Source organism: Triturus cristatus, chromosome 1_2 (genome assembly GCF_964204655.1).
Source record: "Triturus cristatus chromosome 1_2, aTriCri1.1, whole genome shotgun sequence".
Classification (NCBI taxonomy): Eukaryota; Metazoa; Chordata; class Amphibia; order Caudata; family Salamandridae; genus Triturus; species Triturus cristatus.
The window spans coordinates 773,782,556-773,797,803 of NC_140580.1; the positions used below are offsets into that span (position 1 = coordinate 773,782,556).

General features: G+C 45.0%; 1 protein-coding gene across 1 annotated transcript in view; it reads left to right on the top strand.

Annotated features, from left to right (window-relative positions):
* The window catches only part of ANTXRL (ANTXR like), a 333,449-nt gene that overhangs the window by 140,699 nt on the left and 177,502 nt on the right, over positions 1-15,248 (top strand). The window contains exon 3 of the mRNA XM_085608779.1: positions 14,511-14,582. Coding sequence (XP_085464905.1) covers positions 14,511-14,582 — 72 coding nt within the window. The remainder of the gene's footprint in view (positions 1-14,510; positions 14,583-15,248) is intronic.

Sequence of the window (15,248 nt, forward strand, 5' to 3'; positions counted from 1 at the left end):
AACGATTTCTAATCAGCCCAGTGTAGTATTGTTAAAAAGTACATTTGTAGACTGACGTTCTCGGTAAAGCGGTATTGTTCAAGTTACGATTTATTTGTATTTCTCCTAATTCTATTTTGCGCTCGGTCATGCTGGGTGCGGCGGATGAACAACGCATGCCTGGTTTGAGGCGAGGGCGTCGATTTTAGGACTAGGATAACCCATACCGAATGCGTGCCCGACTGATGAATTCTAAGCCATTTCACTCAAAATCCCACTGAGTTAGAGACCCATGCATGTCGTTTTACACCCAACATGGCTACACCTATAAATTGTTTCACATTCGAGTACCACCATTGCATTAAAGCAAACAACTCAAATTGCAAATGGTAATAATACGTACACCTTAAAAAACCTGCACTGTAAGTCCATTTACAATTACAAACTCGAAAAATAATCAAAACATTACATATGCCATGGTAATACCCGCCTCCTCCTTTTCTCTCCCCTTACTCGAGTCCCTTTCCCCTCGTTTATTATCCCTCCTGCATGTCCCCATCCTCTGCCCTCACCGTCTCCCATCCAATCCTCTTTCTCCCCTATTTCCTTCTCCTAAGTCCCGCCCACGTTTCCTCCTCCCTACCTCGTACCCTCTTACCCCCCCCCCCATCCCCTCTTTCTCTCTTTATATCGGCTCCTCCTCTTCTTCCTGGAGCCCCTCTTCTTGTCCCGTGTTGCCTTGCCCCCCATGCTGCCCCTCTGCTGGCTTGGGGGCGGGGCCCCGTCGGCTCTAGTTTCTGGGCTGATCATGGCTGAAAGCGGACACCCCTCTGGGTTTTACTTGTGATGAAGTTTGAGTCAGTTGGGCGCACACTGCGCCTTGTGTGTAAACACCCCAGGAAGCACGGGGGCTGCGGACAGACACACACCCTTCGCACCCCCCACGAGGCCCTGGCTTTTCGGAGCTGGGTACTGCCCGACCTCCCTGACTGGTCCTGGTAAGTTCCTCGGCGTGATCCCCAGTGCAGCATGGCATGGTGGCATCCGCGCCCATACATGCCAGTGCCGCGTTTGTTCTCACCTCTGGTCGGTCTTACCTGTCTGCCCTCGTTGCGCTGACCTCTGCCTGCCCTGTCCTAACCTCTGCCCTGTCCTATGTATGTCCCCACCTTTGAGGGTCCTCGCCTGGGGTGCGTCCTCTTACCGTGTGCCCACCTAAGACTGGCGTCACCTGTGTCCTTGCCTCTGCATGTCCCCACTTTTACCCTCGCGGTGCCCACTCCCAGGCTGCCATCACCTTCGTGCTCTTACTGTGCCCACCTGTTCTGCCCTCTTGAGCTCTCACCTGCCTGTCCTCGCCTCTGTCTGACCTTGCCTCTCCCTATGTCACTCACTTGTTTGCCTTCTCTCTGCCTACCTCTCACTTCCCTCAACCCTGCCCTAACCTCTTCCTCTCCTGCACACCTGTTTGGCTTCATTATGCCCACCTCTTAAATCCTCACATCTGCCCTGGTTCTGCCTGCCCTAGTCACTAACTGTCCTCAGCCTGCCCCCCTCACCTGTTTGCCCTCCTCACCTTTTGCTGTCTCTTTTGTCATTGCATCCAGGCATAATGATACAGCAAGTAACATGATACGTACAACAAGTTAGGACTATTGGCTTTGTCAATCGTTGTTAGTTGCATAAGATAAATTAGCAGTAACTGTGGCTTGTATATAATATTGAGAAAGCATCCACTTGAAGCCCTAGTGACACCACGACAATGTTACTGCTCCTGAGTTTCAAAAAGAGACAACAATATAATCATGCAGTGGCTGAACTCGACAGATTAAGAAATATATCCCAAATTATATATAACAGTCGGTAGACGCATGCCTCTACAGTGTTCTCTTATATTTTGAAACCAGAATTGGTCAAGTTCGTATCATTTCAAAGTTCCCTTTTCAAACAATCATTATCAACGCCAAGTCTGGCCCTGGCACGGTAGTGCGATTTTTGTTTAGTATTAATAAAATTTGACACTTCAGGCAGCAGTTTCAGCAGAGAGGACAAATAAGGAATAGGCATGGGATCCAAATACTAATCATGCATATTAGTCTGGGCCACTGACATTTTGCGATGCTGCAGCGTTTTCCTCATATTTATGGATTTGCCAAACTTCCCAAATAATGCTCGCATAATAAATCTCGCTTTTGAGAGTGATTAAGCTATTGACATTGTAAATAACAATGCCGTTTCTTTAAATGTTTTAAAAACATAAACAAAAAAAAACATTTACAATGCAACGGTCTCGGCATTGTTAAAGTTAGAGCTATTGGCATTGCTCATGACAATGCTGTTTCTTTAAATGTTTTAAAGACAAAAACATAAACAAAAACAATGTCAAGAGCAATGCCAATAGCTCTAACTTTACCAATGCCGAGACCATTGCATTGTAAATGCTTGTTCTAATTGTTGAGAGCTGCACTGTGGTTTCCCTGCAGGTCTCTCCTGGGCTCTCAATAAGATCCAGAGCTCGAGGTAGCCTCACTTCAGTGGGGAAATAAGGCTAGGAGGGAACAGTTGAGTAAAGGATTTTTCCTAAAATGTTTTCACTCACTGCTTAGACTGCACTAGGTGTGATAGTGTACGTTTACAGTTGGCAAGAAGACCAGATTATGTTGGCGTGGTATTCCACATGTAACGCTGAGGATTCTGTAGTATCTTTCAGACCAGTTTGACATGCAGGGCTGTCCTTTGGCTAATGTTTGATCCCACACAGTGATTATGGCTGTTTCGGTCATGTGTTTGAGGTGAAATGTGTTAAGAATGCTGTTTGATTAAAAGAATTGTCATACTAGGGATACACTAGCTATCACTTTAGATACCCAATGTAGTCCTGCAATAGGATAGCAATTAATCTGTGTGCCACTTCATTGTGCACATTGCACCACACAGCACATGCTCCATTGCCTTGGTCCATACGCCAAGGAGGCCCCGTGCAACCACCTTTTCTTCCATACTATGTGCCACCCTATTTGGTGCCCACATTGCTCTCTATTTTCCACATTGTACCTCCCTCGTGTGGGAGTAGTCACCTACACCATAGACTTTGTTTATCGTATGAGGCAGGGTCAGACCTGGACAAAAAGTAGGCCCGGGTACAAAAATTAAAGTAGCCCTGAACAGCAAACCAGATAGGGCATTTTTCAAGATATGTAAGACTGCATGTGTTGGTGTTCTACAAGCAATGTTAGGGGTAATATCAGGGAAATCAGTAACAATTGACCCACATGGCCATAAAACAGGCCCACAAACTAATCGCAAACCGACCTACATGCTGATCTTTCAAGCCAACCCACTGGGTACTGCCTGATTGCCCTGTAGGCCAGTCCGACCATGGTGCTAGTAGGAACCGTATGATAAAGCATGCCACCTAGGGGTGGGTGAGAGTTTCCATACTAAAAGAAAACTGCTTCTAGAGTGATAGAGACAGAGTTTTATTTTCCAAGTTGGCCCCACATTGACACTTGGTCACTAGATCTTGAGTACCTTATGTGATTTTGTGAATGCTCCTATCTCCTGTTCCTTTCTTCTTATACATTTCCTCCCCCTTGTCGCTTGTGCCCCTCATGTGCTCGCTTGTGCGCCTCCTATGTCTGCCGGCTTCTGACGCTAGTATCGCCCTCTTATGCTCCCAGACTCCTGCCCCCATGTTTTCCTACTCATGCCGTAACAGTACTAGCCTGCTGATGTTCCATATTCCTACTTACCTGAGTTTCCCCTAGCTCTGCTTCGTCTGTGCCACATTGCTTGTACATCACCGAGGTCTAAATCCTCTTGTGCATCACTGCTCATGTCCCCCTGTGCTTCCCCTCTCTACCTCGTTTCTCCTATGCCTCTCCGGTTAATTTGTAAAAAAAAATAAGTTCTGGTGCTCTCGTCAGGAAGCAGCTTGCAACATCCCATTTCTCCTGCTAGCACCACCTAAAACAGAACCAACTACTAACCATGAAAGTGGGGAGAGGATGTGGTGTAATGGCCAGAGCTGCCGACTTCGGAGTTAGGGAACCAGGTTCGAGTCTCAATGTCGGCTCAACATCCTGTGATTCTGGGCAAATCACTGAATCTCCCCGTAAATGAAAGTGGCCTTAACTGGTGCTCATGAAAAATGCCGGTGTTGATTAAGTGCAGGTGCTGAGCACTGAAAACGACTGGCTCAAATTAAGCACTGGTCCTCTGTGTACTTTTCCCCTAGCCCTCCCAGCCAAGCTCCTCTGTACCCGCCTGCATGCTCTCTTGTTCTTCCCATGACACACTGTGCTGTCCTGGTCTCTCTTGCCCCACAATTTCACACATGTACTTGTGCCACCCTCACCTCAAAACCTCTTTTAGTTCCTAATGTGCACGCTCTGAACTCATGTGACATTGCCCCCAGCGAATCTCTCTCGACCGCTTGCACATCTGTGACACTCAACTCATTTATTCTCTGATCCCTTGCCCTCCTCTTTACTCACTGTGCATCCATGCCACCCGACACTGCTGTGCCCCATGTTGAATCCTGCCTCTTTACTCACTGTGCGTTCATGCCACCCAACACCACTGTGCCCCATGTTGAATCCTGCATAAAGAAAAATTGATGGACAGAATGCAGAAAAATGTCATCCATTCGCCCCAGTACAGAGATCTGGGCCTAAATCCATTGTTATTTTGCTCTCCATGCCATTCCAGTTTGTACCCAGCCATATGCAAATCTGTCTTGACCCTGTGCCCTATGAGAACCGTCCAGCCCGAACTGCCAGGCCAGGGCCCAGATCTCTTGACTGGGGGTGAATGATTTGATTTGTTCTGCATTCCGTCCATTAATTGTGTGTCTTTTGCTTTCTTGCACTAAGTTCCCCGGGTATGCCCAGACGTAGGTGCCGGGCTCACTGTGCCACTAGATTCAAGCTATCCTGGCTGATGAGGGGTGAAACCCTGAAACCGGTCCTAGGATGCTTGTTTCCAGTCCAGGACCTGGCTTGTCAGTTCGGGCTGAACTGTTCCCATGAGGCACAGGGTCAAGACTGATATGCATATGGCAGGTCTAAACTGGGGTGGTGAAGTGAGCAAAAGAACAATGGATTTAACCCAGATCTCTTGACTGGGGGTGAATGTTTTGATTTGTTCTGCATTCCGTCAATCATTTGTGTGTCTTTTGCCATTTTGAATCCTGCCTCTTTACTCACTGTGCACCCATGCCACCCTACACTACTGTGCCCCATGTTGAATCCTGCCTCTTCACTCACTGTGCGTCCATGCCACCGTACATCGCTTTGCCACATGTTGAATCGTCCATGCCACCCTGCACCGCTGTGACCCATGTTGAATCCTGCCTCTTTACTCACTGTGCGTCCATGCCACCCTGCACCGCTGTGTCCCATGTTGAATCCTCCTTCTTTACTCACTGTGTGTCCACGCCACCCTGCACCGCTGTGTCCCATGTTGAATCCTGCCTCTTTACTCACTGTGCGTCCATGCCACCCTACACCGCTGTGCCACATGTTGAATCGTCCATGCCACCCTACACCGCTGTGACCCATGTTGAATCCTGCCTCTTTACTCACTGTGCGTCCATGCCACCCGACACCACTGTGACCCCTTGAATCCTGCCTCTTTTCTCACTGTGCGTCCATGCCACCCTGCACCGCTGTGTCCCATGTTGAATCCTCCTTCTTTACTCACTGTGTGTCCACGCCACCCTGCACCGCTGTGTCCCATGTTGAATCCTGCCTCTTTACTCACTGTGCGTCCATGCCACCCTACACCGCTGTGCCACATGTTGAATCGTCCATGCCACCCTACACCGCTGTGTCCCATGTTGAATCCTGCCTCTTTACTCACTGTGCGTCCATGCCACCCTACACCGCTGTGCCACATGTTGAATCGTCCATGCCACCCTACACCGCTGTGCCCCATGTTGAATCCTGCCTCTTTACTCACTGTGCATCCATGCCAATCTACACAGCTGTGCCCCATGTTCCTCCCTGATTTCTCAGACTTTGTGCCTTCATGTCTGTGTACTTCTACTTGTAACCCCTGCACCTCCTTGCCACTGCTCTATGGCATCCTGGTACCCTTGCCCTCTCCACATTCTTGTCCCATCCCTCTTTTAATCTGCCTCTGCTTTCCGAAGTGCACCTTTATAGCACTCGAATTGTCTCCTTATTCATGTGCCCCTTGTAGCTATCCGTCCGTATGCTTCCTTCACCACCTCTCTTTGTGCCTTGTCACGGTGACTCCCATTAAATCTACAATTCACGCTGGAAAAAGAGTTAAAAAAAAATCACAACACAGACATGAGCAATTGTAGAAATTAAGTGCTCATTTACAGGTAAGCGGGATGGTAGCGCAGTCTTAAATTGGTGGTGCTGCAGCCCAGCCACACCCGCGTCCCATTAAGTGGTGGGGACCTCATGGTTTCTGGTGGCTAAGCCTTGTCTGGCTTCACATTCAGAACTCCTTGACCGCATGTCCTATCAGATGCACTATGGCTAGTGTTGTTTAAGGATTGCAAATCCACAGATATAGTAAATGAGCAAGATAAGTCGATAGAGAGTTAAAGGGGCTAACGCTCACGTCTTTTCATTCTGATACTATTCACCTACTGACCCATCCTGACACATCAGACAATTGATGTGGGCGTTCATTCTCATAAACAAGCAAACCAAATGATGTAGCATTACGCAAGATTTTTTTTTTGTGAGGCTTCGCAGCTCTTCCAAATAATGAGCAACATCACATATTCTTTTTTCCAGGGAAACTTAGGGATACTAATGGGCTGCATAGCATAGTCAAGGCAAAGTAAGCTGCATTTCTTGTTTGACATACTATTTCGCAGGAAGAATGCACTGAGTTCTCTGAAAACTGCCCCTCTCACCCCATTTTATTGTTTGGACTGGCGGCTCATCTGCCAGTGGGTCGCCATATTACAGTGACGGTCACCCATCCTCATTAGGACATGCGAACATCACTCATCATCCCTGCCCAGGTCTGTCATGCAACACAAGCAGGGAAATTTAGCATGGTCTCCACAAACAAAGGGAGAAAACTCCCTACACCTCAGAGCCATTTCTATGTTGTTTAAGTAAAATAGATTTTTGCTTTGGGAGTTCTTTGTCACAAGAACTAAAAAAAAATGCCAAGAATACATGACTCAACAAGGTTGTCAGGGCAAGATTCGTATCTCGTACTCTTTAGGGAAAAATTCCAATCAAACAATGGTTCATATTGTTAGGTGTTTATAAAGGTGTTGTCACTCTATCCTTGAGAGTGAGTGAGAAAACAGCCAACACGTGTTTCACCCCTTTACACGGCCATCTGGCCTGGGGCTTCCTCAGGGTGTATTTTAGGGTATATAATCGATGAGTTTGTCTTGGTCAATAAAGTTTTCTTGTTATTTGTCTAATATCGGGCGTAATGCCGTTGCCAAAGTGCTCTTTTACATTGTGTGAACGGAAATGTTTCTTTTTCTCAATATACGGCCAGTAAGGGATCGGGACCTTTTCACCCCTCATTTCAAGAATGCATGGCGCCCACTTTTCATTCTGCTTCGCCCTCTGGTTTTCTATGGTTCAGGGAGATGTGCAGAAGGTAGTGAGATCCCGCTAAGCAGAGGGGTAATATGCAGCTGGCCCTCTGCTAGATGATTGGACCTCGGTTATCCTGGTTGGGCCATCCACCAATGTTTAAACCACCACTTGTGCTTCTACGGCCTAATTTGAAACTTTTACAGAGAACCTTTATTCTATTAGTGCTGCTAGATGGTCATAAATAGAAAACCTTGCACAGAAGCAGTTACATTCAGGCAGTAAGATAACACACATTACAACACCCTGCCTTTTGGTATTCTAATATAATTGCAGGCCTCTTTCCACTTTATAGTGTACCTTTTACATGCATGTGTGTGTGACGTTTACACTATTACAATGTGAGTGCAGCCTACACCACTTCTCCGCAAGGCGCACCTATTTTGTATGCATTACTGAAATTGAGAAATCGTATTCTCTGCAAAAGGGCAAACTAAGTGGCTTTGTCAATGTGGTTTACTGTGGGAATTAAATTTAGCCAGTGTCCTATGATATATGATGATAGATGTTTTCTAATCAGTTCTCTGTGGCTTATGTCATGTTTACTGGTAATATGTTTTATGTCCTGTGTTTTAGTTGTGTCAAGCAGATGGGTTGAGTGTGCTGGTAATTGCAATTTGGTGGGAAGTATGAAAGTGGAAGGTAATAGGAGAACGGTATGACCATGTTCAACGGTTTAGTCTTATGTATGAAACTTAGAAAGAGGGTATGCCAAAAACATATGGTTAGATACCACCTGCAAGCACTGTCACAAATTAAGCACCAATTCCGAGAAATGTTTTCAGGGACATTGTCAAGAGATGCAGTGTCTGCCGAGAATCTCCTGCAGATAGGATTTATTTTTGGAGTAATGCATTCGATGATTCAACTAACAACGTTATATGCATATTATGGCTATGCATGTGAGGCATTTGTATGTTGTTAATCATCTAGTGTCCCTGCAAGGCAACTCATCTTAAGATACCATCAGCAGCCCTTCTCCCTGTTCCTGTTTTTAGACCAGGCTTAATAATTTAAGAGTCACCAGACCTTATGCAATCAAAAGAAAAAGAGCTTTAAGAACCACTACTGACAGAGGGCTGTGGCTCTGCCAACATGTTTATCTTCCTCTTTACTGGATTTGATTGAGTACATGTTGTGTATTTCCCCTGAAAAATAGTACATGTATTGCACATATTATTCTCAATACATTGGGCCTAAGCTGGTTACGGTGACAAGCCAATGATCAAGCCTGTAGGTCTGATTCTTTTGGGGAAAGTATGTCCGAGGCATAGATCTGATCTGTTTATTGTGAGAAGGTATGGCAAAGGCAGTATGCCTTCATTATTTATTGTGAATAATATTTTTTAAAGCCAAAAGTCCTACATGGATGAATTATTACATTGCGTCAAAGCCTGTAGATAAGTATTTTCAAAAATGGATCCACACCGATAATCTCAGTAGGCAAGGAATTTGGATACCTCTTCTGATAATCCTGTTGGTATTTGCGCCTGGCTTGACTGTGCAAATTTCAAGGAGGGTATACATGATCAGCAGAAAAAGAGCTGAAGAGGGGGTCGGTATCATGCTCAGATGTTGATTTTCTTCTCTATAAGCACTTGGTTGAAAATTTGTTGTGTTTGTCTGCCTAAGTCGGTCAATTGCTCAGAACTGATAGGGACATTGCTGACTCAGACCCAATACAATACAATACAGATCAACTACAACAAAATAGGAAGATGTTTCTCTCTGTAAAATTCTCTTGACAAATATTACAGGATGGGGTTTACAATGAACGCTTGGAAAGAACCAAAATGGCTTTACACTGTGAACCCTCTGACGAATACAATGGTAAGGGGTTTTACAAAACGACATCCTTATCGGAGGCAGGGACATTACATTGTGAGCTCTCAGACCAATGCAGTAGGAAAGGGTTTGACTCTGTGAACCCTGATAAATGCAGTTGGAAGTGGTTTTTCTTTGTGACCTCAATGGCAAACATCAAAGGACGAGACTTTACATTTTGAATTATTTGACAAATACAATAGAATTGATTGTACATTGGCCACTCCCTAACACCTGCAGTAAGGAGATATTTAGTACATGTATACCTTTGTTGGTCTATCCACTGTAAACGCTTGGCATCTCCAAAAGAAGAATTTATGTCCATCTCAATGTATATTTTGGGTGTCGCCAAAGTATTTGACGGGTCTCTCTAGGCATACTACTTACACAGTTATCCTTTAGCCCTATCTATCTCCAGACCAAGCATGAGTGTTGAAAAACTCTGTATCAGGAATCCTTATTTGTTTCTTTTAAGACCCAAACCTACTCTACTAGTGGCATGCCTCATCTTCCGGTCTCATCCTGATTCCTATAAAACAGGATGGGCTCAACTATATTCCAGGGAGCACTTAAAGATATTTCCTGATGAGGTCTAAGTACATACAAATACCTTAGTAACACCCTATCCTTTTATTATTGGTGTCGTAGGTATGGTTAAAAAAAGGTTATTTTTACTTGCATGCTGTAGGGTCCTTAATCTTCCTTACTCTGTTTTGTCTATTTGTTTCAGCCCTAATGTAAACTGTCTCTCAGGATCCTTGGGCTTGCATCAAGAGAAATCGTACCCCGTATGGAGTTAGTTAGAGTCACTAAATGTGCTCTACATGTCAAGAGTACCATGCTGGTAATTCACATAGTTATTTACTCGGCTGAAATCCTGGCTGTACCATTACAGCATGGTAAAGAAATAGGTGAATTACTGGCATGGTATCCTTGACGCAAGTAAGACGACAGCGACGTACCTCCTGCGCTTTCCTATGGAGCAGCATCCATAAAATGTATACGTTTCATACATTGCAGCGATTAGGCCTGCAAGTTTTTTATGTTATGTTTGTCCATTTACAATGTGTCTGACTGCTGTGTGACACCCTGGATAAGATTTCTCTAGGGAGTTTGTCTTGTTAACACCTTGCCAAACACCAAAGAAAAGAGTTTTATATTGTGGACCTTCTGGCACTTGCAATAGGAGCGGGTTTTCTATTGCGAACTCTCGGACAAATGAAGAAGGGAAGTGTTGAGTTTAATAAAATATTAAACGTTTTTACAATGTGAACTCTTTAACAACTTCAGTAGTAAGGGGTTTTACTTTGTGAACTCTTTGACAACTGCAGCAGGAATTGCTTTTACATTGTAAACTCTAGGGCAAACAACATATAAAGGGGATTTATAGTTTAAACTATCTGGATTTAGATTGTAAAATCTTTGACAAATGCAATGAACTATATTTAATATATATGCTCCTTTTCTTGATCTGGCACTGGAAAATGTTTAATATCTTGAGAGGGAGATTCAAGGTTCATGTTAATATATACTTTGAGTCTTCGTAAAATGTTTGATGGTCTCTCTAGATGCTATGTTTATTTATTGTCATGCTAAAGTTAAAATGTGTGCTTTTAAAATGTTTGCTTTAATGACTATTAAATGTTGTGCAAAAACAATAGCCCCCTCTCTTTGCACTGTGAATGACATGGCAAAACCTGGGGGCTTAACCTTTTTGATGCTGAAAAGTCTCATACTTTCCAGTTGGCCTTAAAGCCTGATGGTGATCGAATGGCCATACAATATCCCACAGCTAATAGTAGCAGATTACATTTACAGGTTAAGTTGCCCCTTGCAATATTTCTTTAGGGTACGTGATTTGCTTATTTATGAATCCTCGAGGCCCTTAAAAGGAAGGGTTCCAATTTTTATGCCCAAAAACGTTGGTGCTACTATTCGGTGGTCATCCTACCTTATGCCCACATATCTACAAGATTGCTGTTACATTTTGCTCCCTATTATAGAGTGTAAAGAAAATTCTTTCTTACTTCTGAGTTGAAGGGAAACAGTTGGTCAGCATGTTTGGATTATAAGCATGCAGTTTGCTTAACTTACCTAAATAACTGATGCATTAGTTGTTCAAACTGCAGCTGCAAGGTCACTCACTTAAGTAATTTTGTCATTCTTCTGTTAAATCCTAGTTGGACTTCCTCCACAGGTTAGCAATGAATGAATGGATCTAGTTGAAGACACTTTGCATGGTACACAAGTGTCTCGACTGTCGGTTTCATCCCTATAGGCCCTTTTGTATGCTCGGATCCTCTCAGAATACATTTTTTGGTTGTGCCTATGTTCCATTGCACCAGAACTGGTAGACATGTTTTCTTTTTTCCTGCTCCTTTTCCAAGTACGCCAGAGGAAAAGTACTCATGTGAGTGCATGGTTGGCTGTATGTGTGTGAGAATACAGTGTGCAGCACAATAATGCAAGACTTGTTGTTTATGCCAATGCTTGTTCTGTACAATTTTAAAGTGATTTGGGGACAATTTCTCGTTTCTGAACCAGGTTTCTGTAAGTCCTACAATATAGCATACATTTTTACTGATATTATTGTGAATGCCAGTGAGTGTCCTTGTGCAGTGGGTTTCAATCACCTAAGTTTAAAAGAGTGGATTATTTTCCACACCTGGCATTAGGTGGGGCATTAGACTTGTGTGACTTGCATCTAGTTCCCCTCTCTAGTCCACATGATCTGCCTGATGTGGGCCATCCTCTGCAATCGTTCATATAGGAAGTTAGATCTGTGTATGTTCCCAATTGTTATATCAATTCATAGGTTTACAGTATTGATCATAAGACCTGTCACTCCCGAAGTTGATCTCAGTGGCGGCTCCTCCGCTAAGGTGAAGGAGTGTCACCCCACTGCCATAAAGCTGCAAAAGAAAGGAAAAAATAAAATGATAATAACGTTATGTTATTATCATTTTATTTTGCCCTCCTTCTGTGGCAGCTTGTGTGACCCCCCTCGGCCTGGGACGACACCTGATGACCGACCGCACTGGGAACAGCTCCAACACCCACCGACCACGCACGCAACCTAGGGCTTATCCTCGACTCTACCCTCTCCATGACAAAACAGGTCAACGCCGTCTCGTCCTCCTGCTTCAACACCCTCCGCATGCTCCGCAAGATCTACAGGTGGATCCCCACAGAAACAAGAAGAACGGTCACCCAGGCCCTCGTCAGCAGCAGGTTGGACTACGGAAACGCCCTCTACGCAGGAGCCTCGGCCAAACTCCTGAAACAACTCCAACGCATTCAAAACGCCTCCGCACGCCTGATCCTCGACATCCCTCGCTGCAGCCACATCACACCCCACCTGAGAGACCTGCACCGTCAACAAGAGGACCACCTTCAAGCTCCTCACCCACGCACACAAGGCACTCCATAAAACCGGACCAGCATACCTCTACAGATGACTCAGCTTCTACACCCCCAACCGCCAGCTCCGCTCCGCCGACCTCGCCCTCGCCACAGTCCCCCGCATCCGAAGAGCAACCTCCGGTGGCAGATGGTTCTCCCGCCTCGCCGCCAAGACCTGGAACACCCTCCCCAACCCCCTATGGCAGACCCAGGACCTCCTAACCTTCAGAAGACTCCTCAAGACCTGGCTATTCGAGCAGTAGCAGCATCCCCCCCCCCCATCCCAGCGCCTTGAGACCCTCACTGGTAAGTAGTGCGCTTTACAAATGTTCTGATTAATTGATTGATTAATTGTGAGGGGGCGTGGTGGGGCTGCAGAGCAGGGGGGGAGGGTACAACCCTCCTAAGTGAACAATGACAGTTTGGTCGGCCCTCTCAGGTACTTTCCCCCTTCTCCAAGCAGGCTGCATTACAGCCTGAGTGGAGAACATGCCCACCCCTACAGCCCCCGCCTGAGCGCTGTTTCACAGCGCTCAGACCAATCACAACGCTGCAGTTCAGCGGTGTGATTGGCTGCAGGGAGCGTGGGAGCCCTGGTGCTTCCTGCTTCCTGTTTTTAACAAGAAGCTAGGAAGAGGACGCAGAAGAGGCGGCAGCAGGAGGAAAGTGTTATTTTTTTGGACGAAAACCCCCTGCCCCACTGCTGCTTCCAGGCATCAGCCGCGACTGGTTGATCTTGTTGAATGCCAGTCAGAGCGATAGGTGCTGTTGAAATGGGCTGGTGCTTGAAAGCCTTGTGGCCTCAATGTATCTTGCCAGGAGTATTGATGATCCTCTAAGCCCTCAATCAATCTTTGTCTTGCTGTGGGCAGTTGAATGGCAACCACTGCCTTAATGCACGGAGCGCTTACTCATAAGCAAGAGAATGTATTTTGTTTTCTACCTACGCTAACAAATTATACAAAGGTTAAATCTTTAGAAATAAGTATTTATTAATGGAGAAGTATGACATAACTAGCATGCCAAGGCACACATCAAACGACATTACAGAGGAAAGATTGAGAAGGGCCTTAATAGGTTTCAAAGGGTGTCTAACTAAAAGTAAAAAATCAAGGCACATACTCGTTAAACAATGACCCAGTGAGTCAATTAGTAACTCAATCCTGTCAGGCCCCTCCCCGGAGTTACTCCAGGGGCAGAGGGGGCAACGTTACCAGGCTATTATGATTATAACCCTGATAGTCTGCCTTAGAAATTAGTAAATACTATGGAATCAATTAATCCTGTATCAATTCTCCTACTTACTTCTCATTTCGCACCCAGCTTTTAGCAGAAGCCAAATGGCCAGGTCTGCGGAGTGGCTACAGACGTGTAACTCCAGTGGTCTGATAACTCCTGTTACCAGCCCTATCTGCATTAAAAGGCACACACATTGGTGACAACAGTGTATAATAATTTTAAGAATTACTTTACATCAATAGATTTTCTGTTGTTATTTTGTTGATAGGGTATTAGTCAAACTATTGGATTTTGATTAGGTGGGAATCTTGTCAATTAGGAAAAAGATTGATTATTAACTTCTGAGGTTTTGTATCCAAACCACCAATAATAATCTTTAACGTTGTGTTCATTTTTGCATTGTTGTTTTTACTTAGTTCTGCCATGCGTGGTTGTGTAACCTCTTTGCTTCTTTTCCAGTCCAATGCTGCGAATGTCCTTCATAGTCTTCTCCTCAAGAGCCAACACCATTCTCAAGCTGACCGAGGACAGGTGAGACTCGAATGCTTTTCTCATGTAGCTCCACTGCAAAATGTGCAAATTTCTAATACCAATTATAAATTTACTACATACCTTATATACCTTATTATAGAGGGCAATCTTTTAGTACTATGGAAGCAACATATTTAATTTAGTTTTGTGAAAAGACAAATCTGAGTCCAAAATAATGTTGTTGGGGCACTCAAGCAAATCAACAGTAATTACATTCAGTGGGCATCTCTAGTTTAATAGTCCATCCTCTTGCCTGGTCTTCCATTGGTTGTCTTGTGCACCCTACGGTTAAGGTTTGCAGTTCATCTGCTACATCACAATACCATCCAACCCTGCGTTTGATAAGCTAAACTCCCAGGTTTCAATGTATTATGTTTTTTGTCCGCCCCAGGAGCAGCCAGCCAGGCGCTCAGCCCTTCTCCAACTGTGAGTTCCCACTCTCAACAATCCATCTTGCATCATTCAGGCAGCATTCCACTGGCACATCATGAACCATAACAAACCAGGATACTACAGTTTTGAACGTTATTCAAAATCTAGCAGGGGTTTGTTGAAAACTGACCGGGGCTCTTTGGGAAGCCGAGGGCCCACTATCTGCCATTTACAATTGTGCCCCCTCGGATGACAGGGGGCGTCAGGCCCTGATCACTGCTAGGGCAAAACATG